This window comes from Micromesistius poutassou (assembly GCF_964030765.1).
Source record: "Micromesistius poutassou genome assembly, chromosome: 8".
In the NCBI taxonomy this organism is placed as follows: domain Eukaryota; kingdom Metazoa; phylum Chordata; class Actinopteri; order Gadiformes; family Gadidae; genus Micromesistius; species Micromesistius poutassou.
Genome location: NC_140278.1, coordinates 1,632,289 through 1,653,428, shown reverse-complemented (window position 1 = coordinate 1,653,428; position 21,140 = coordinate 1,632,289). Strand labels below are relative to the sequence as shown.

At 49.5% G+C, this 21,140-nt stretch overlaps 4 protein-coding genes across 4 annotated transcripts in view; 3 read left to right on the top strand and 1 right to left on the bottom strand.

Annotated features, from left to right (window-relative positions):
- The first annotated feature begins 597 nt into the window (after positions 1–597).
- Positions 598–5,988, top strand: dap3 (death associated protein 3). The gene is made up of 13 exons (XM_084472174.1): positions 598–742; positions 937–978; positions 1,188–1,307; positions 1,484–1,585; positions 2,586–2,694; positions 2,783–2,875; positions 3,161–3,291; positions 3,384–3,464; positions 4,029–4,193; positions 4,457–4,516; positions 4,612–4,701; positions 5,578–5,695; positions 5,806–5,988. The coding sequence occupies exons 2-13, from the start codon at positions 940–942 to the stop codon at positions 5,889–5,891; spliced, it is 1,194 nt and encodes a 397-aa protein (XP_084328300.1). The 5' UTR covers positions 598–742; positions 937–939; the 3' UTR covers positions 5,892–5,988.
- A 269-nt stretch (positions 5,989–6,257) lies between these two features.
- gba1 (glucosylceramidase beta 1) lies at positions 6,258–11,264 on the top strand. The gene is made up of 11 exons (XM_084472170.1): positions 6,258–6,594; positions 6,692–6,883; positions 7,108–7,254; positions 7,326–7,459; positions 7,588–7,760; positions 7,879–7,968; positions 8,086–8,233; positions 8,952–9,176; positions 10,037–10,200; positions 10,403–10,519; positions 10,602–11,264. The coding sequence occupies exons 1-11, from the start codon at positions 6,525–6,527 to the stop codon at positions 10,705–10,707; spliced, it is 1,566 nt and encodes a 521-aa protein (XP_084328296.1). The 5' UTR covers positions 6,258–6,524; the 3' UTR covers positions 10,708–11,264.
- A 931-nt stretch (positions 11,265–12,195) lies between these two features.
- Positions 12,196–16,106, bottom strand: rnf115a (ring finger protein 115a). Its single transcript, XM_084472175.1, has 9 exons — positions 15,997–16,106; positions 15,002–15,060; positions 14,736–14,790; positions 14,262–14,545; positions 14,092–14,160; positions 13,930–14,002; positions 13,732–13,825; positions 12,964–13,079; positions 12,196–12,648 (listed from the first exon to the last, which is right to left on the bottom strand). The coding sequence occupies exons 1-9, from the start codon at positions 16,072–16,074 to the stop codon at positions 12,529–12,531; spliced, it is 948 nt and encodes a 315-aa protein (XP_084328301.1). The 5' UTR covers positions 16,075–16,106; the 3' UTR covers positions 12,196–12,528.
- A 227-nt stretch (positions 16,107–16,333) lies between these two features.
- Positions 16,334–21,140, top strand: part of polr3c (polymerase (RNA) III (DNA directed) polypeptide C) — a 7,499-nt gene continuing 2,692 nt past the window's right edge. The window contains exons 1-10 of the mRNA XM_084472169.1: positions 16,334–16,477; positions 16,721–16,867; positions 17,016–17,280; positions 17,744–18,039; positions 18,271–18,375; positions 18,696–18,869; positions 19,049–19,100; positions 19,639–19,699; positions 19,811–19,961; positions 20,856–20,957. Coding sequence (XP_084328295.1) covers positions 16,721–16,867; positions 17,016–17,280; positions 17,744–18,039; positions 18,271–18,375; positions 18,696–18,869; positions 19,049–19,100; positions 19,639–19,699; positions 19,811–19,961; positions 20,856–20,957 — 1,353 coding nt within the window. The 5' untranslated portion in view covers positions 16,334–16,477. The remainder of the gene's footprint in view (positions 16,478–16,720; positions 16,868–17,015; positions 17,281–17,743; positions 18,040–18,270; positions 18,376–18,695; positions 18,870–19,048; positions 19,101–19,638; positions 19,700–19,810; positions 19,962–20,855; positions 20,958–21,140) is intronic.

The window sequence follows — 21,140 nt, the reverse complement described above, 5'->3', positions numbered from 1 at the left end:
TCAATTTATGACAAGTGGACGTCTGGAACACCCATCTACATCCGGTCTATTCCTAACAAAAGTAAAGGTCCAGTTACTCTTACAATTAAAATAAGGTTATGGATGTATATGAATACAATAAACTCTAATTTCTACGTCGCTGTGTGTATGTTGACACCTAACGTGGTATAGCCTAATAGTTATTTTGTTATTTATTATTTTTATATTCAATTCAGTATGATACATTCAACGAACCACGTAAACGCCATGGATGGTTCATGGATGCTGTTCATTTATTTAGAATAAATCCGGTTTAGATACATTATAGTTATTAACTATATATTAATTAACATTATAGTTAATATAGCATTTGTCGACTGACTGGATCTCAATAATTGACTACACCATTAATTAATTAATTAATTAATAAAAGTATGCTGTCATATCATTGCATTGAACTATTTAAAAATATATCACTTTTGGTGAGCGAAAATCTGTGTTATTGTCTTTTTAAACAAAACTGTGCTTTTATCTTGAAGGCTGGCGGCCTTATTTCCTGTTTTCTGTTCATTCTCGCCAACTTTACGTACCAGCTGTGACGCAACTTCCGTGTCTGCAGCGAATGATGGCGATACCCACAACAGATCGAGCACATTGAGCAGGACTTATCGTGCTGAACGTCGTACCAGTGACATATCTCATTAAAAAGAAGTCGTGTCTGTCATAATCACCAATAGCTCATCAATAAGTCCCCGACCGTCCGGTGAGTGGGCGGCCGCCGCAGTGCAGTCTTTCACGTGTTAAAGCTTCTCGGTGAAGCTGTCAGACCGATGTGTGGCCGGCACAAGGTTACGGAGATCCTAAACTGTTAGCCATGCCTGCTTTTAATAAACAACGCTGATCAATTGCGTTAATATATATCAATGATCAACACTCCTTCGATGGTTTCTCTTTCAGACCATGGCTCTGCAGAGAGTGTCCTTCAGACTCCGACAAACGGTAAGTTCAATGTCAGGTCATTTGTCTGGACAACCTCCGCTCTGGTGTATTGAATACGACTCGTTATTATTCGTGATGGGTGATCAATGTTTAAATATGTTTAACTGGGCCAAATGCCCTATTTGCAAAGGCTTCACGATGACGCTCGTACCTTGTTGTTTCCAATGTGGTGTAACCAGTGTGTCATATGCTAATACTGTTGTTAACAGGTAGCGTGTGCTCGGTCCATTCATACCGGTGGGTGTGGACAGCAGCAGGAGGCGTTGGCCGTAGAACCAGAGACGAACCCCCAACCCTTGTCCATCTTCAGGACCCAGGAGAGCGATCCTGTAAGAGTCCAGTGTTTCTCTGAGACCTGAACACCAATGCTTTACCAATGTAGAAGGTTGATCACGTGACTAAGTTGAATGTGATTGTGTCGGAATGATGCATCTGTAAGTGGGTTGGGCTGACCTTGGTGTGTGTGTGTTGGACTGAGGGTCTGATGCGTCTTGTTCTCTGGCAGGCGCGTCACGTGGAGAACCATGTGGGTCAGTACTACACCCTTCCACCCGCCCACATTCAGACTGTGTTTCCTCATGGCCTACCTGCACGCTTCCAACTTCAGGTAGGTTTCATTTATAAAGCCTTGTGTAGCCCCAACAGTCAAAGGGCTTAACAGGCCAGCTATTTATGAGACCGCCTAACCCTAGCCCCCAGAGGGGGCAGCAAGGGGTCGCTACAGATACAGGCAGCGATTTACCAAGCCAATTCAATGAGATAAAGGCTGTACTTGATTCTTAGAGAGAGACTTCCACATCGTGAGCAGTAACAACAAGATCAGAGAGGATTTAGGATTGGCCATGGCTGAAGACCAAGTACATTTCAATACACTACAGGGAAGTGGACATGTCTGCAAGGCTACCAGACCGTGAAGGAGGCAGTAGATTGGCCCCAGTACCAGACTGCGTGGCCCCAGTACCAGACTGCGTGGCCCCAGTACCAGACTATGTGGTCCCAGTACCAGACTATGTGGCCCCAGTACCAGACTATGTGGTCCCAGTACAGACTGTGTGGCCCCAGTACCAGACTATGTGGTCCCAGTACCAGACTATGTGGCCCCAATGGTAATGAAAATACAAACTATCTTAACTCCTTTCAATTCGAGACAGGAAGGGAGACTTCATACAAATTCCTTTTCAATTGACTAGTAATTATACAAACAAGGTTTATATCATAGTAACGATTCCTACAGCAGCTCTCTGTCCCCTGCTGACCTTCGACCCTACTAAACGATATGTATCAAGTTAAGTTCTCCTTTATTGTCCCTTTTTGGGAGAAATTCTTCCTCTACTTTTGACCCATCTGGGAGCCAAACACACCCGGAGCAGTGGGCAGTGCAGCGCCCGGGGAGCAGGTGGGGGTTCAGGTGCCTTGCTCAAGGGCACCTCCTCCGTGGATGAGGATGTAGAAGAGTTCTGCACAACCACTCCCCCCGTTCACTTTTTTGCCTACCGGGATTCGAACCGGCCACGGTAACTAGAGTGTGTGTGTGTGTGTGTGTGTGTGTGTGTGTGTGTGTGTGTGTGTGTGTGTGTGTGTGTGTGTGTGTGTGTGTGTGTGTGTAGATGAAGACCTTCAACGAGGGCTGTGTGATGGTGAGGCCCGCGGCCCTGGAGGTCATCTCCTACCTGAAGAGAGCCGACTACAGCAAACCCGCCCTGCGCTTCCTCTTCTGTATCCTTCAGACACACACGCTCCTCACAGACATGTTGAGTTTTCATCAATTGTGGTGATCTCGTTTTAGTCCTTAAACGACGGCTAGATGGAGTGAAAGGCAGTGGGAAGACGATGTCCCTCTGTCACACGGTTCACTACTGCGCCACACAAGGATGGCTGGTGGTCCATATACCTGACGGTGAGAGACACACACACACACACACACACACACATCATGTACCATTGTAATAACTAGTCAGTACTTAGTAGTAGATTAAGGGAACTTAATCTAATCAACGCAGCAGAAATTGCATAAAAATACGACACAAGTAGATCAATTATAAACCATGAAACTCGCATACAATACTAGACATATAGTATCCATGAGCAGGAGCAAAACATGAGCTTGGCATAAACTCACACCACATGTTAACTCATACAGCGTACAGGTAGTGTAATGCTCTCTGCCCCCCCCCCCCCCCAGCCCACCTCTGGGTGAAGAACTGCAAGGAGCTGCTGCCCTCATCGTACAACGCCTCTCGGTTCGACCAGCCCCTCCAGGCCACCACCTGGCTCCGCAACTTCAGGCTGACCAACGAGCCGTTCCTCTCCAAGGTAAAGGCCTCCCCGCTGGCCGCTGAGCCCCCGTGTGTGGAGACGCCCTGGTGCTCTAACGCCCTGGTGCTCTAACGCCTGTCGCCCCCCAGGTCCACACCAGGCACCGCTACGTGTGGACCAAGAGGGAGTTCACTGAGGAGGGCCGGCCGCTGGGGGAGCTCGTGGACCAGGTGAGGCCTCCTCTGAGGACGTGTTCATACCCTCACCCTGACATTATTCATGTGTTCATTGAGACGTATTCATACCCTAACCCTAACCCTGACATTATTCATGTGTTCATTGAGACGTATTCATACCCTAACCCTAACATTATTCATGTGTTTTAAACTGACCTCATTAATTATCATGCTGTGAAATGGCACATTTGGGAGTAAATCAAATGCATTAACTAGAGACAATAAAATGTATTATTACCTTTTACCTAATTTCCTGCTTTGCCAAATTGATGATTAGCCGTTACAAGCCCTTTGGGCTTCCTGCCCCATATGACATCATATGGGGCAGGAACTGGGCGTGTCCACCTAGATGTGTGCTGGACAGATCAGTCTACCGGCCTACCCAGTGGGCCGTAGCAAACGTAGCTCATCTGTCCGTCACACATCTAGGTGGACACGCCCACCTGTGATGTGTTAAGGGGCTGATTTCCAAAGCGTCTTGTAACGGCCAATCACACCACACCTGGTGGCACGTCATGGAACCTTTAATAGCGCGGCGGGCGTGTTGTTCCTCCGCAGGGCATCACCCGCGTGAAGAGCAGCAGCGACGTGGTGGGCGCCGTCATCAAGGAGCTGCGGCTGCAGAGCGGCCAGCCGGAGGCGGGCTTCAGGATGGCTGTGGCGGTGGACGGGCTGAACGCCCTCTGGGGAAGATCCACCATCAAGAAGGAGGACAAGAGCCCTGTACGCAGAGAGAGAGAGAGAGATTTGTTATTCTGTCGAGTCTAGTGTGGGGGTGTTTGACTCCCAGACGAAAAGTTCTGGGTTTGATTCTCCCATATCCGTAGCCTATTTGTAGGATGTCTTACCAACCCCTACCTGCTCTTTAAGGACCATATGGTTAAGTGACTAAACACTGGTGAATAGCAATAAGCTTTTTAGGCTCCACAGTTGAGTTATTTTCCACTGGCTTCTCTGTAATGTTGGACGTGTTTTCCTTGTCTCAGGTGTCAATAGAGGAACTGACTCTGATGCACAATCTGAGGAAGCTGGTGAAGAATGACTGGGTGAGGAAACCAAATGACAACATGGATGTTTGTTTTGATTCTTTTTTTTTTTTTGCTCCGCCTAACCTCTACTGTTTTCATGCCCGCGGTGTCAGTGTGGAGGGGCCGTCGTCGCGGCTCTGTCCCAGACCGGCTCGCTCTACACCCCAAAGACGGCCTACCTGCCTCATGATCTGCTGGGAGAGGTGGGTACCGCCTCACGTGTCACTGAGCAGCTCCGCAGCTCACACTGTGTGTGTGTGTGTGTGTGTGCGTATAGCGAGTTCACGTCGGTGGTTTTTAAGCGAAGGATGATAAATAAATAAAAACGTGGTGTGTGCGCTTCATTCCCATCCGGGCTTCTCGGGACATTAACTTCCCCTGTGTGGTTGTGTTGTGGTTGTGTTGTTGTTGTGGTTGTGTGGTTGTGCTGTTGATTTGTGTTGTGGTTGTGTTGTTGTTTTGTGGTGTTGTGGCTGTGTTGTTGTGTTGTGGTTGTGGTGTTGTGTTGTGTTGTGGTTGTTGTGTTGTTGTTGTGTGCTTGTGTTGTGTTGTGGTTGTGTTGTGGGGTTGTGGTTGTTGTGTTGTGTTGTGGTGGTGTTGTTGTTGTGTTGTGGTTGTTGTGTTGTTGTTGTGGTATTGTGTTGTGGTGTTGTTGTGGTTGTGTTGTTGTGTTGTGTTTGTGTTGTTGTTGTGGTTGTGTTGTTGTTGTGGTTGTTGTGTTGTTATGTTGTGGTTGTGTTGTGGTTGTTGTGTTGTTGTGTTGTGTGGTGTTGTTGTTGTATTGTTGTTGTGGTTGTGTTGTTGTTGGTGTTGTGTGGTTGTGTTGTGGTTGTGTTGTTGTTGTGTTGTTGTTGTTGTGTGGTTGTGTTGTGTTGTTGTGGTTGTGTTGTATGGTTGTTGTGTTGTGGTTGTGTTGTTGTTGTGGTTGTGTTGTTGTTGTGTTGTGTTGTTGTGGTTGTGTTGTTGTTGTGGTTGTGTTGTATGGTTGTGTTGTGTTGTGTTGTTGTGTTGTGGTTGTGTTGTTGTTGTATGGTTGTGTTGTGGTTGTGTTGTTGTTGTGTGGTTGTTGTGTTGCTCAGGAGGGCTTTGACAGGCTGGATCCCTTCGTCCCGGTCAGCGTGTCCAACTACAGTGAGAAGGAGTTTGAGAGCTGCTACCTGTACTACCAGGACCGCCGCTGGCTGCAGCACGCACAAAGTAGGGCACACTGCTGGGCTCATCTATTTTAACATGACGCGTCAGCCCACATAGCGCCCGGCTCCCCCCTCACCGCTCTGCTCCCCCCTCACCGCTCTGCTCGTCTGCAGGTCGCACCGAGGAGGGGAAGAAGGAGCTGGTGTTCCTGAGCAACAGGAACCCGTCTGCTCTGGAGCGGCTCTGTGCGTTCCTCTGAAGCCTCAGCACCATGTCCCTCCAGAAATGTCCTTCTCTGTACATTTTGTTGAATGTTTTGTTATAAAATGTTATAAATAAATAATAAAAAAAGGTAAACATGCAACATTGTGTTTTTGAAGGCGGTTATTTGTCAGTGGCACATAACAACCAACCAACCTATAATCTAATAAACTACCACATTGTATTCCATGATGTATGATAATAAAGGGGTTGCCTATGATAAGAAACCATCTTGGAGAAGTGGATCAGATATCATGGATCCGGTCCAAACACGCTCCAGCGCCCCCTGGAGGCGGACGCAAATCGTGCAGTTGATCACGTGATGTTACCAGAGATCACCTGATTCTGCATCTCCAGCACAACTTTGGCCATAACAAACCAAGAGAAACTCCCGGAAGCATGTGAATGTATGCGTTCACTGTACTTTAAGGGCGAATTCTAGTGGGAAGTAACTTGATCATGTTTAAATTGTGACGCGCAGAGTTGGAGCTCCGAGGATGGAACGTGTGAGTCTGCAAGAAGATCATCTGCACTTCATTGGATAAGTGAGCTGACTCAGATGTTAGCTCAGTTCTGCTCTATAGTCAGACCGTGTTCAGGAGCTCAGTGAGAACCCTTCTTCGTAGACACAATGTCTCTGTTGTTAAGAAGAGACATCGTGTTGGTTATGGTACTCTTGACCGCATTGACGCTTTCCTCAGGTAAACCAGTACTACCTGACTCATCATATTTGTCATTAACATAGTCTCTGGTAGGATGATGTATGAATCGATAAAAAATGTGTTTGTATTTTTCCAGGAAATAATAGGTGTCTTCCCCGAGACTTTGGCCATGGCTCCGTGGTGTGCGAGTGTAACTCCACGTACTGTGACAGCGTGGGCCCACTGGACGTGCCGCCGCTGGGCCAGTTCACCGCCTACCTGAGCAGCAAGGCGGGCAGCAGGCTGGACCAGGTCCAGGGCCAAGTCATCCACAACAGCACAGCAACGGGTGAGTGGCAGATGAGAGAGTGAATAGGGTTCTATACCGCCAATGGCCATAACAGGGGCCTCGAACTAATAACCCACAAGACGATCAATATTGTTAGGTTACACAGTTGAGGAAATATTATGGCAATGAACTTCCACCGTTGTAATTGATTGTGCACGTGACATGAACGTGTGTGCGCTGTACACCCTGGACCTGAACCTATCCATGTGCTCGATGTCTTCCAGGGCTCAGGCTAACCATCGTTCCCTTCCAGAAGTACCAGGAGGTCCGGGGTTTTGGAGGGGCCATGACGGACGCAGCCGCTGTGAACATCCTGTCCCTCTCCCCCGCCGCCCAGGACCAGCTGCTGGGCCAGTACTTCTCCCCTGACGGTGAGGGGTCCGCAGCCTGACTCTGCGCGTGTCCCGTGGGTGTAGCGGCTCATTGTTCGTGTGTTCTGCAGGTATCGGCTACACTGTGGTGCGGGTGCCCATGGCCAGCTGTGACTTCTCCCTCCGTCTGTACACGTACGCCGACACACCTGGAGACTACGGCCTGGACAACTTCACTCTGGCCCCGGAAGACACCACCATGAAGGTTCCTCACTCGCTCTCCATCTCTCTCTCTCTTTCACATTTTACAGACAGACAGACAGACACGACACACACACACTACTCGTGCCGCAGCCGTCTCACCTGTCCCTGTCTGTCTGTGTGTGTGTCCAGATCCCCCTGCTGCGGCGGGCTCAGGCCATGGCCCCCCAGCCCCTGGCCCTGCTGGCCAGCGCCTGGAGCGCCCCGGCCTGGCTGAAGACCAACGGGGCTCTGACGGGGAAGGGGTCCCTCAAAGGGCAGCCTGGGGGCAGGGAGCACAAGACCTGGGCCCAGTACTACGTCAGGTAACCAGTACTACGTCAGGTAACCAGTACTACGTCAGGTAACACACACATGAGGATGTACTGCCGGAGCCCCGCCACGTAGGACAAGACAAGATGACGTGTGTCTGTCCTCCTGTAGGTTCCTGGAGGAGTATGCTAAGCACAACCTGTCCTTCTGGGCCTTGACCACTGGGAATGAGCCCTCTGCTGGACGCTTGACGAACTACAGGTCATCCACTGCAGTTCTTTACAACCAACCGCTCAACCTGAATGACCGTAGGAATGTACCCGGTTCATCTGGAGGATGAGAGGGGCTACTTGTGTTCACGGTGACGTGTGTCTACAGTTTCCAGGCGCTGGGCTTCACGGCGGAGGAGCAGAGGGACTGGGTGGCGATGGACTTGGGCCCCGCGGTCACGGCCTCCCTCCACCCCCACACACACATCCTCATCCTGGACGACAACCGACTGCTGCTGCCCCACTGGGCCAAAGTGGTGAGACCACAGACACAGTAACGAGGTTACTGTAATGTTACTGTGTTTGTGGTGAGACCACAGACACAGTAACGAAGTTACTGTAACGAGGTTACTGTAACGAGGTTACTGTAACGAGGTTACTGTAACGAGGTTACTGTAAAATTACTGTCTGTGGTCTCACCACAGACACAGTAACGAGGTTACTGTAACAAGGTTACTGTAAAAGTCAATGTGTCTGTGGTCTCACCACAGACACAGTAACGTTACAGTAACATTACAGTAACCTCGTTACTGTAATCTGTGGTGAGACCACCAGACACAGTAACGTTACAGTAACCTCGTTACTGTGTCTGGTGAGACCACCAGACACAGTAACGTTACAGTAACGAGGCACAGCAGCTTAGAGCTGCTGCCTGCTGCAACTAATCACTTTTTTTTTACCATTGCCCTAAATTGGCAGCCAAGATAAACTGAAGTATTCATTGTGTAATCTAAAGCAGGGCATTCCTGTCTGCCTGCTCTGCAGCAACTGTTTGGTATTTGTGCCTAATAAATGTCTAACAGTACTGAAGTAAATGGATTAGTCAACAGTCAATTTATTTAAAATCTCTGATTTATGATGTAAAAATACCAGACATTCGCTGATTAGTTTCGGAGACTCTGCTTTTAAATGGTCATCTGCATGAGAGTTAAATGTGTTTGCATCAATGCCTCAACCCCCCCCGTCCCCCCCCAGGTCCTCAGTGAGGTGGAGGCGGGCCGCTACGTCCACGGCGTGGCGGTCCACTGGTACCTGGACGGCCTGGTCCCCCCAGAGATCAGCCTGGGAACCACCCACCACCTCTTCCCAGAGTACTACCTGTTCAGCACTGAGGCCTGTGCGGGCTGGAGCCCGCTGGACAGAGGGGTGAAGCTGGGCAGCTGGGAGAGGGCGGAGCAGTACGCCTCCAGCATCCTCCAGGTAGGCCTCCCGCTCGGGGTCAGGGGCCCCTGTGGGGTCAGTGTGGGGTCAGGGACCCGTGTGGGGTCAGTGTGGGGTCAGGGGCCCCTGTGGGGTCAGTGTGGGGTCAGGGACCCTTAGGGATTGTGAGGTCAGTGTGGTCCTAAAGGAGCAGTAAGAGGTCAGGGCTCTGGCTGAAGCATGCTGACAGAGGGCCTGGGCCATATGGCTGAACGACATATCACGATAGAACTCAAAAAGATCTAAGATAGATCGATATTGATAACTATTGATCATTTGAATGACCTAAAAAGACTAGGAATTACCATGCTGGATTTAAACACTTCTGTTGAACACCTAATATGACCTTCCAGTGTTCTTCACTGATAAATACTCAGATGTCGACACAACAATGAAAAACACTCAAATAGTGTAAATAAGTATGGAACCGTGTTTGTGTAACAAACCCAGCTGCTGGATACGGCGGTCCAGTCTCTTATCAATATATAGTGAACATGTTATATATTGATATTATATTGATATTGATCAAGTTATTGTTTTATTGCCCAGGCCTAGTTGGAACCCACCCAAACAACTACACTATCATGCTCTGAGAGTACAAGTAAAATATCAGTGTGAAAAATGTATGACACGCTATTCCGAATGCTCTCCACCGCCACGGAGGGCCCGCTGTCACCTTGTCTGAACCTCTTGGGTTGACTGCTCAACCCAAGAGGTTCAGACAAGGTGACAACGGGCCCTCTGCATGGTACCAACGAGGGATTCAGTGTGCACGTGCCGTCCTCTGGGGCACGGGAAACGGCAATGCTGGGCCCTTTCCTGTGCCTGGTGTGACTGTTATCTGTGTGGTTGACCTCAAGGACCTCAACCACTATGTGGTCGGCTGGACGGACTGGAACCTGGCCCTGGACCCCGGCGGAGGACCAAACTGGGTTAAGAACTATGTGGACAGTCCCATCATAGTGAACCACAAACAGGACGTGTTCTACAAGCAGCCCACCTTCTACAGCATGGCTCACTTCAGGTAACGCCCGACCACGGCCGTCGTGTGGTGTATGAGATGGCGGGGCAGTGGACCTCCAGTGTTTAGTGATGCCTAGTGTCTCGTCTGCCCATCTAGGGCATGACGGGAGAAACGAGAACATTAACTTAAACTTTAATTTTGTACGCACTGGAATTGTCCAACATTATAAGTCCTTCATTCACGTTATTTCTGTGGTCCATAGTAAGTTCCTGGTCAAGGGCTCTCGCAGAGTGGGCGTGTCTGCCAGCGAGGAGACCACCCTGGAGCGCTCGGCCTTCGTCAGACCGGACGGCTCCGTGGTGCTCATCGTACTGAACCGGTAGGGGTCGGGGGTCTGCGGTAGATAGCCCTAACCCTAGGCACTGATGTGAGGTTCAGGACTGTGTGTCTGTGTGTTTTAGGTCAGCAGTGGAGGTCCGGTTCGAGGTGTGGGACCAATCGGTGGGCTTCATTCCCTCTACAGCGCCCCCTAGGTCTCTGCTGACGCTCGCCTGGAACACACACTGACAAGACACACACACACACTGACAAGACACCCACACAAACACAACCTGATGTACACAACACACACACTGACAAGACACCCGCACAAACACAACCTGATGTACACAAAACACACACACACACTGACAAGACACCCACACAAACACAACCTGATCACAAAACACACACACAAACACAACCTGATGTACACAACACACACACAAGCCCACTGTACTAAACTTATCACATGTTGAACATGTCAACTGTTACTTGCCTGCGACCAGCAGAGATGCAGACTGGACTCCGGTGTGAGGGCACCTGGAGGACGGGTTCCGTCTAACCACTGAATAAATACCAAATGTAAGCCTCACCTCAGCTAGCTAAAAAGGTTCAAGCTCAAATGAATACTTGACAACAACGTGCTGGCTTTAGATGAACTGAAGGTGAGACAGTGAAAGTGAAGTCCAACCATTAGGAGGGTTCTGGGGCTCCGGACACGCAGGTTACGGAGTTGTCTATGATGAGTGACCTCTTCCTGGTTGAATGTTGGTTGTAAACTGAATAAATTAGTTATGAATCTTTTTTTTGTGAAAGGAAATGTTATATGGTACTAATGTTTAAATCACAACCGAAAAGTGTGCCTTCAGCCAGACATTCACTTTGGTTATTTTTATAATGTACATCATTTGCATAATGCTCATACACAGACGCTCGTACACAAACTACGTTTTTGTTGTGACTACTGATTTAATGTTAATAATGTAATGACCTGTTGTATGGAACATGGCCCATTTCTTTACAGGAGTAGTGATGGTTTAAATGTTGTTGATCATAAGCTGACAGCAGGAGGTCTCAGACTCAAACAGGTTGATTCAAGGCTTGATTACATGCAAACCATGTTTGGGCATAAATCTGATGAATGTAAATACAGGAAGTACTGCAGCCAAATACAACATTTGTTCCAATTTATTATTACATCATACACATTTTTTCATATATATAATATACATATTTTGATAATCAGATTTCACTTTTTTTTTTTCATTCGCAGTGTTTTTTTTCTTTTCAAACCATAAGTTGGACTAAAAGTATTTACATAAAAAAGTGATAAAAATGTGAAAGAAAAGACAAGTTGTTAACCAATTAATAAAATGATGAGCAGAGATGACATCTTTTTTATATAATATATACACCAGAACAAATGCCTGGATGTTAAGCATTGACAGACTAAACAAAAGGGGGTTTACATGTGGGAGACCCTGGGCCTGCCTTCTCCTTAGAACGCCTTTGAGTCTTTCAGCTGTCCCCAGAGACCAGACCTTAACCCTCACACACCCTTCACAACCTGTGTCTGTGGCCCACCGTCAAGCCATTATTTGGCATATTTCTCCTGGAGGAAAACGGGTAAACCAATGCAAAAGGGTCGTGTCTGACGAAGAACATAAGACTTTAGGAGACTCAGCAGACCGTAGGCTGAGTGCAGAAGAGAGACAAAATGTGTGGAATAAATGTGTGGAATACAGAGAGAGCTTCCATGACAACAGTGTATTACAGCAGTGCACTTTTCAGGCTGGAAAAATAAAACATACGGTGTGGTGAGAGGACACAGGAATCAACTTAGTTTTCTCTTGGGAAGTCAACGGCGAAATATACTGCACCTGGGGCGGGGCGGGGCGTGGAGGACAGTATGAGGACATCTGTAGCACAGCGTGTCCAGAGTACATGGTTAGAGGAAGATTTAAAACCAAAGCAAATGTTTATTTTTTGCAGTAGAGATGAAGGGGAGAGGAGTGGGTACTTCTCTGTGAACATAGACGGGGCGGGGGGGGGGGGGATGTGTGCGACTCAGAAGGACCACCTCTCCTGTGTTCTGGAGTCGGTGGCGAGGGAGGGGGACTCGGGGGGAGGCTGGCTGCTGCTGTCCTCTCCGTTCAGGCCCTTCCTGCACACTGGACATGTGTCATGCTGTCAGGGGAGGAGAGGAGAGCGGTGAAAACACCTCCGTTAACCAGCGCACGTAGCCCGCTGAGCCCTTAAACACGACCCGTGCAACAGCAACATACTGACTAGATGCCGACAACGCAGAGAGCGGACTCTGGCTGGATTTCCGCTTTGACTTACAAAATGTATCGATGTTGTGGACGACTATACACATTATTCTCTTCCAATTCTTCCCAGCAATCCGATGCTTTTAAGCCATTAACTTCATCACAAACAGGACATGCCAGCACAACACTGATGCCCTTCCCTGAGGTGGTAGGTGTTGTCCAAGGCCCTTACCATTTCCAACCAGGGAACTATACAGTCTGAATGGAAGAAGTGGTTACAGGGCAGCTGTCTGACCGGCTCCCCCACGGAGAAGTCCTCTTTGCACACAGGACACTCCATACTGCAGTCTGCACACACACACACAAGACAGGGGACAGGACGTTAACGAGCGTCTCGTAGACATTATGGAGGTACTGCTCCACTCATAGGCAGCGCCTTGTAACGCACGGCCAAGAACAGAATTTATTTTGTGATTTATAGCCCTGGTGTGTCATCAGACGTGAATGTCCTGACATTGATCGATTGAACCAGTTCATACCGTGACCGACCCCAGAAATAAATGGTGATAAACACCACCCATCAGTTGACTACATTGTGGGCTACGTGGGCAGGAGGCGATGACGAGTGAGTCATGTCTTAAGACATCCTAGTGAGTCGGCTGCCACCTGCCCAGCAAAGCCTCACTGCTGACGGTGCTGTTCACCCTCACCCCTCACACATAGTGATGAGCCTGGCCAGCAGGGGCCCGGAAACGATTGAGGAAAAAGAGTTGTAGAGATGTAAATAATGACGTTAATAGTCTCTATTGCACAATTAACAAGCGCCATGTTGCCGTTTTAAATCCACTGAGAATAAGAAGTGAAGGAGATACAAGGCTTTCATACACTCTGAACCCATCAAGGTGAGCCTTCAGTCCGTTCTAGTCCTGTGTCTGGGGGTCTAGTCCTGTGTCTGGGGGTCTAGTCCTGTGTCTGGGGGGGGGGGCACACAGGGGCTGACCTGCTTGTTCCTGAGAGACGTGGACGGTGGGGAGGGAGGAGATCTTGTCCTTCTCTGCTGGAGGTGGACCCGTGTTTTCAAACTGTCCTAGCAGCTGCACGCAACGTCATACAATAAAAGCACCGTTAACATTTCAAATCCATCAGAAGACAAAACAGACCACGCTGATAAGAAGAGCTGACTGGGCATCGTGTGTACCTGCGTTATTACGGCGTCTAGTCCCCCCTGGCCCCAGGCGTAGTCCCCTGGGTTAGAGTGCAGCATCCCTGTCCTGAAGAACAGTGGAATCCTCAACATGTGGCAGAGGGCCAGGGCTGTCATAGCATAGCTCAGTGGATCCCAACAACAGTGTGGACGTACCATGATATAGGGGGTGAGCCCGCCACTCCAGAGTTGACAAACAGACCCGCCAGAAACTGTTGAACGATCCTAAATAGAAAAGGACAAGCATTAAGGGGAGGGCCAGGAGGACGACAGGGCGGGGGCGTGTGGGGGGGGGCGGGGGGGAGAGAGGCGTGAGGCCGACTCACCCTTCCACCGCAGGAGAGCGGTCGGGTCGACTGCTGCCTCGGGACCGGTACCTCCGCTGGCTGTGCAGGCGGGGGGGGCGCCCCGGCCCCCAGTGCTCCCCGGACCCAAACGGACCCCCGATGGGGCCCCCGAGACCCGCCGGGACCGAGCCCCCGATGGGCCCCCCTCCCAGGCCCCCTAGCCCACTGAGGCCTCCCAGACCGCCCCCGGGGACCCGGGGCTCCGAGTCGGGGCTGTCGCCGTCCGCCGTGAAGGGCCGGTCCACAAACAGCAGGTGCCACAACTGGAGAGGGGGAGCGAGGAAGAAGAAGAGCAGGAACGAAGTGAACAGAAGAAGAAGACACGGGGGTACTGGGAACATGGACGCCAAGAAGGTGCAATGCCACACGATTCACATCCAGGAGTCCTCCTTTCTGTTCTACACGGGCCAGGCTGACACTCTTCCCCATGAAGTCCTGAAGCACGACACGTACCTCTGCAAACTGTGTGGCTGTGTCATCGATTCCATTAGCGCCGCCCTCGAGGAGACTGAGGGACATGACACACAAGGGGACGAAGCACATCGTTAGCAACATCCACTGAGCACTCACCTTATCCTGCCCAGAACAGGGGAAGATGACACAAGCTCAGACCACACACACCAGCATGAGGCCAGGCACCACATGTAAAACACTTTGGTTTAAATCCAACACTAATTGGTAATAGATCAATGAAGTGGAGGTTTTTCTGAAAATAATACCTGGAGTCTTCTGTTACTTCCTCTATGAAGCCCGAGTCACATCTTGGACAAATATATTCCTAGAAAGTCAAAAAAATAAAAGCAAAAAAAATAAAAATAAAAGCAACAACATAACAACAATAACATACTGTCAACACACAGTCTAGATCACTGATATCTTTGTTATTTGTATACGGACACAAGCAGAATACGTTTTGCTTTATTTTATTTTAGAAAGCAATCATCAAAAGTATGACGAAATCCATGGCAGGCCAGTGTAAAAATAACAGGGGAACTCCGTCTGATGCCAGGTCGAAACGTACCTTCTGGGAATGAAAGTAAAACCAAACGGGCCTACACTAAACACACAATACAGGGGGAATAATGTATACTGGAGGAGGGCAACTGCCTACCACTAACTATACAAATGCAGATGATTTAGAGTGTGGATGTAAGCGACTGACAAGGTTCATTTAAAGCCTTTTGATGTTGCTTTCATTATTAGAATGAAGCTAAGCATCGAGCAAGCGAATACCAACTCATGATGACTCGAGTGTTACTAAAAGAGAGACGATCGCAGAGGGCAACGTTGACACATCTCGCTGTGTCGAAGGCGACACAACGACACATCTCCACTGTTTGTTTGGTTGTTTGCAAAACACAACATCGACCAGACTGAGTGTCATCAACAGCAGCCCGGGTCATCACAGCTCTGGACACCGACCCCCCCGACACCCCCCCAGGACCCAGCGGCGGCTAGGGACACCGGGACGACCCCGTCACCGTCTCGGTGTTGTAGGGAGACAACGAGAGCCCCGGGCAGGACGATCTCGGGGACCGAGGGCCACAGCTCCCGACCGAGGGCCACAGCTCCCGACCGAGGGCCACAGCTAGCGGGCTACGAGCAGCGAGCTAGCGGCTGGTGCGGCGCATTCCGCCGCGGCATGTGCATGTCATCTATGAAAAGGTAAAGTATGAATAATGACCCAACGAGAGAGACGAAGGGGCCGCCTTACCGGGAGCTTGGGGCTCACTTCTCCCTTACAGCAGTGACAGAAGAACCGATGAGGGGGTAGAGCCGCAGCCTCCGCCATCTTCCCCTAAATAGCACAAACACTGACGTCGGTCCTCCAGCGAAGTGAAGACAGCGCTCGGACGGCAGCCCGGCATGCACCGCGGCGGTCATATGAGAGAACGGGAGAAGGAGGGCGGAAGTGTTGTGTCGCGACGGTCATATGAGAGAAAGCCGGAGCAGAGGGCGGGCGGAAGCGTTGTGTTGTGTTGTGTTGTGGCCGCAACCCGGCATGCACCGCGGCGGTCATATTATCAGCGCTGGAGCGGAGGAGGGCGGAAGTGTTGCGTAGTGTTGTGGCTGCAGCCCGGCCGCATGTGTTGTCACCCTCACATGGATCATTCAGTTGTTTTTTAATTTTATTAGAGTTTCGCAAAGGTACCCGACTTCACTTCATGTTGAACTGAGGAAAAAGTAACATAAAGGTAAAACGTTTCATGATTAAACCTTTAAGTTTGGGTTGCATTGATTGCCACCTGCGCATGAGCTATTTCATCAGTTCACATTCGCAATGCCTCCTTGTTCGGTTGACATCTACATTTCTGTCGCTGTTTGTAAGGTGACAGTTACATTTGACACTATCTGGTGTCACGTGGAAACATGTTGGTTAGGCCTTTATCATTATTTTTATTTATTTATTTTGTCTGCATCTTTATTGTGGTGAACAGATGACCGCCCAGGAGGTCCGCCTGTGTGGGCTCCTGCTCCGGGAGCACTTCGGAGAGGTGGTGGAGAATATCGGGACGCACCTCCTGAGGAGCGGGGCTCAGAGCCTCCGCACCATCGTCAATGAGAGCGGAACTCCGATCGACCTGGTATGACGCACATGATCACCCTCTGAAACGACCACTGAGGATGTCTTGACGGCTGGACATACAATTACGCCGGTTGGTCCCAAGTTAGTAATAAGGACTTGCGTCCGATGGCTTGAACAACAAAGTCTCCTTTCTGTCTGTTTTCCAGGTGAAGAAGTCTCTGTGTGTGCTGATGAAGCATGGCGCGTGCACCTTCAGCGTGGGTCGCAAAGGACCGGGGAGTCCTGTGGAGTACCAAGCGAGCTGCGAGAGGATCCTGGGGATCCTGCGCTATCCGCGCTACATATACACAGCCAAGACCCTCTACAGCGACATGGGAGAGCTCATCATCGAGGAGCTGCTCCAGCGGGGCCACATGACCATGAGCAGCATTGTGAAGATGGTGGCCGACAGACTCACACACAACATGGAGGGTCAGTTCCTCAGGGGCGCGCTCACACTAAGGCCGTCTGCACCGCGCCCGCGTACGTCTGCCCCCTAAAGTCTAGATGGTTTGGCTGGTGTGAGCACGGCCATCCGTACTCCAGTACAGTTCAACTCCGTGGCCTCAGTACACACAGGAGAGGTGTGCTCAGGCCACGGTACAGATGCTAATGAGCCGACACACGCACACGCACGGATACACAACCTATATGTACAAGAGGCCACCGTACTCAGGCCCAGGTGAGATTGGCCAGCGGCACAGTGGGGGGGGGGGGGGGGGGGGGGGCAATCGTACTGGAGTACGGTACAGGGACACTTTGCCTAGTGTGAGTGCGCACTAAGACTTTCATGGAGTGACCCGTTTCAAAGGGATCCCGTTTTCTGACCGTCTCTGCGCGGCGATCAGTAATAATGACCTCTAGTGTTGTTGTTGTTGTTGTTTACCTCTGCCAGAGGGCCGCAGCGTGGAGTACAACGAGGTGGTCTCCATCTTCTCCAGGCTGGTGGAGACCCACTTCCTGCAGCGCTGCCCTCCGGTGTCCGAGGTCGTGCCCCCGGTCAGCACCGCCCCGGTGGTCCCCGGGGCCCCGGCGGCCCCCGTCAGCACCGGGCCCCCCACCCCCGAGAGCTTCTCCGACTGCTACACGGTGCCCAGCGTCTCGCTGGTGGGGCGCGGCAAACGCCGGCGCTCCGGGGAGGACGCGGCGGTGGACCAGGGGGCCGCCAAGAAGTCCAAGACGGACCCCCAGGTGGGCGGGGGGGCAGGGGGGCGGGGGGGGGGCCGCCTGCGTTCACACTCTCCTGAAGCGCGGGAAGCTCATCTGGATTTATTGTGTTGAGTTTTGGGTTTCAAAGTATTGGGTTGTTTGTCTGCGGACGTTGTCCACACATTTCTGTGTCTGTGAACCGTTTGGATTCCGTGGGGTTTGGATTGTGTGTGAAAGGACATTTAAAATGAGTGAACTGTGTGGACTCCTCAGACACACGGAGACGAGGGCGTCTACTGGCAGGTGAACTTTGAGAGGTTTCATCTCCACTTCAGAGACCAGACCATAATAAGCGCCGTGGCCAGCAAACTGGACCAGGTGAGGATGAGGACTAACGTCCATTTTAGATGAACTTTGTATCGCAAAGTCTTCAGAGCAACGTCCTTAATGAGTAAAACCAGTATACACAATGCAAATAATAAAGGATCAATAAAGTGTTTATAATCTGATAAACCTTTCCATCGATGGAAAGCTCTCAACATATGGGTCTTCGGTTAAGTTATCAACGGGCTTATAGCGTGTACACAACACTAATATTTCTTATACATACACCGCTGTATAATAATAATAATAATCTTTCTATGCATACTGAAAGAGCAGCGATAAAGTCTCGTCTCTCTGGTCTGTGTCCGCTCCAGACGAGCAGTGAGATAGTGCGGACCATGCTGAGGATGAGTGAGGTGACCACCCCCCCCTCTGCCAGCTGCACGCAGGCCCTGTCAGCCAATGAGGTCTTCAGGTCCCTGCCAGCCAACTACAGCATCAGCCGGCCCATCTTGGACCAGTACCTCACACTGCTGGTCGACGACCCGGTGACACCCAGCTACATTCATATCAATACTGTAGTAATATAGTAATGTGTTACACTGGTTCTGTTGGTTGGTTACTCAGTTTGTGTGGTTTGTTGACGTTGTTCTATACTCAGTGTTGGGTACATTGGGAATGTGTACAGGTTTATCTGTTGCTGTTCTAATGACGTCCTCCTTTCTAGATGGAGTTTGTGGGGAAGACGGGAGACAGCGGAGGAGGAATGTATGTCGTCAGTATCCTTCTGATCGGTGATGGGATTCGCACTGGCCTTCTATTCTTTAAAGGGGTGATATCATGCTCTCCCGACCTTTCCCTTTGCTTTAGGCCGTTATATGACGTTATATGTACACGTCTTACGTCTACTAAGCTAGAAAAGTCTAAGTCTGAGCCAGGGGGAGTATTCGCTTCCACGAGAGAGCCCCTCAATAAGTGCGTGCAACTCGTTTGTGCTCACATTTTTGGGCTCAGACTGATTCGCATTTGAGATGCTGACCAATCACATTTACAAGTTAATTCATTTTGTGAAATGATTGTCTACTTTCAACAAGAAATCCATTGCATCATACCCTCTTGAATTGAGCCGTGGCACATCGAATCGAATCAAAATCCTCCTGAATCGAACTGAATCGAATCGTTCCATTTAAAAAATTGATCGTTCCTGAATCGTATCGTACCCCATGTATCGTGATACGCATCGAATCGTCTTTTATTGGAGAGATGCACACCCCTACTAACAAAGCATGATGAGGGATCTTTAACTCGTGGCTCTAGATCTGCACAAAGCGCTGACCAACCTGGCGAGGGCCACGCTGGAGTCCGTGGTACAGGAGAGGTACGCTGCTCTGTGTCGCCCCTGGGGGTTTTTATGCAAATTTTTCGAAATATGCCATTTAAGGAGCCAGTTATTCCACCACCTTCACAGCTTCTATTCGTCCAATCACAGGTTTGGCTCCCGGTCTGCGCGCATCTTTCGTCTGTTACTACGGAAACGCCATCTGGAGCAGAAGCAGGTGGAGGACTTTGCGATGATCCCAGCCAAAGAAGCCAAGGACATGCTGTACACATTGATGTCCGCCAACCTGGTGCTCCTTCAGGTATGTCCTCCTACGGAATAGAGATGGGTCAGAATATTCGATTATTCGATTATTCGTTCCTGAGGGTCAAAGTCGATTTTTAACATTTGGACCGTTAACATTTTTTCCCCATTCAAATAAACAAGAATTAACGGACGGAACTAATGTTGGTTCTGTAGCACTATTATTATTTTTTATTATTATTAATCATGTACAGAAAAACAACATACACAAGCATAAATATTAATATATATGCATACAACACAAACACTGATCACTGTTAAAGTTAGGTTTTTTTGCGTTTAAGATATTAAGTGATTTCTTGCCGATGATCCATGGCTGCCTTTGTGAATGTCGACACACATCGAATAATCGATCATTCGTTCATACCACCCACTGATTATTCGACCATGAAAAATTAGAGTTATTCACATCCCTACTACGGAACCTTCCAGAGAAGACCTTCCTGCCTCCAGGTCCCATAAGTCACGGTTCAATGAATGGGTGAATGGCTTTCCAGATAACACTACCATTCAAAAGCTTGGAGTCACTTGGAAATTTCCTTATTTTTTAAAGAAAAGCACGTTTTTTTTCAATGAAGATAACATTAAATTAATCAGAAATACAGTCTAGACGTTGTTAATGTGGGAAATGACTATTCTAGCTGGAAACGGCAGATCTATTATGGAATGTCTCCATCGGTGTACAGAGGCCCATCTCCAGAAACCATCACTCCTGTGTTCTAATGCTACATTGTTTAGCTCATCGTGCTAATTGATGATGAGAAAACCCTTGAGCAATTATGTTAGCACAACTGAAAACTGTCGAGGTACAGGTGTGAGTTTTCATGGAAAACATGAAATTGTCTGGGTGAGCCCACACTTTTGAACGGTAGTCCACGTCTTTTGATTCCAGGAACTCCCCAAGACCCCTGACCACGCCCCCTCCCGTACCTTCTACCTGTACACTGTCAACCAGCTGGCCACCGCCAGGATGCTGCTGCAGCACTGCTACAAGGTAAGCGTTGTGCTACAAGGTAAACTCTGTGCAACAAGGTAAACGTTGTGCTACAAGGTAAACGTTGTGCTACAAGGTAAACGTTGTGCTACAAGGTAAGCGTTGTGCTACAAGGTAAACTCTGTGCAACAAGGTAAACGTTGTGCAACAAGGTAAACGTTGTGCTACAAGGTAAACTCTGTG

Excerpts from the sequence above, each read along its gene's own strand:
- dap3 (XM_084472174.1), top strand. The coding sequence starts at position 940 with ATGGCTCTGCAGAGAGTGTCCTTCAGACTCCGACAAACG. Across the intron at positions 1,586-2,585 it reads CTGCACGCTTCCAACTTCAG|ATGAAGACCTTCAACGAGGG; the intron begins GTAGGTTTCATT and ends GTGTGTGTGTAG. Across the intron at positions 4,517-4,611 it reads AGCTGGTGAAGAATGACTGG|TGTGGAGGGGCCGTCGTCGC; the intron begins GTGAGGAAACCA and ends CCGCGGTGTCAG.
- gba1 (XM_084472170.1), top strand. The coding sequence starts at position 6,525 with ATGTCTCTGTTGTTAAGAAGAGACATCGTGTTGGTTATGGTACTCTTG. Across the intron at positions 6,884-7,107 it reads CCACAACAGCACAGCAACGG|GGCTCAGGCTAACCATCGTT; the intron begins GTGAGTGGCAGA and ends GATGTCTTCCAG. Across the intron at positions 7,761-7,878 it reads TGGGCCCAGTACTACGTCAG|GTTCCTGGAGGAGTATGCTA; the intron begins GTAACCAGTACT and ends GTCCTCCTGTAG.
- rnf115a (XM_084472175.1), bottom strand. The coding sequence starts at position 16,074 with ATGGCGGAGGCTGCGGCTCTACCCCCTCATCGGTTCTTCTGTCACTGC. Across the intron at positions 14,791-15,001 it reads GAAGTAACAGAAGACTCCAG|TCTCCTCGAGGGCGGCGCTA; the intron begins GTATTATTTTCA and ends CATGTCCCTCAG. Across the intron at positions 13,826-13,929 it reads TAGACGCCGTAATAACGCAG|CTGCTAGGACAGTTTGAAAA; the intron begins GTACACACGATG and ends CGTTGCGTGCAG.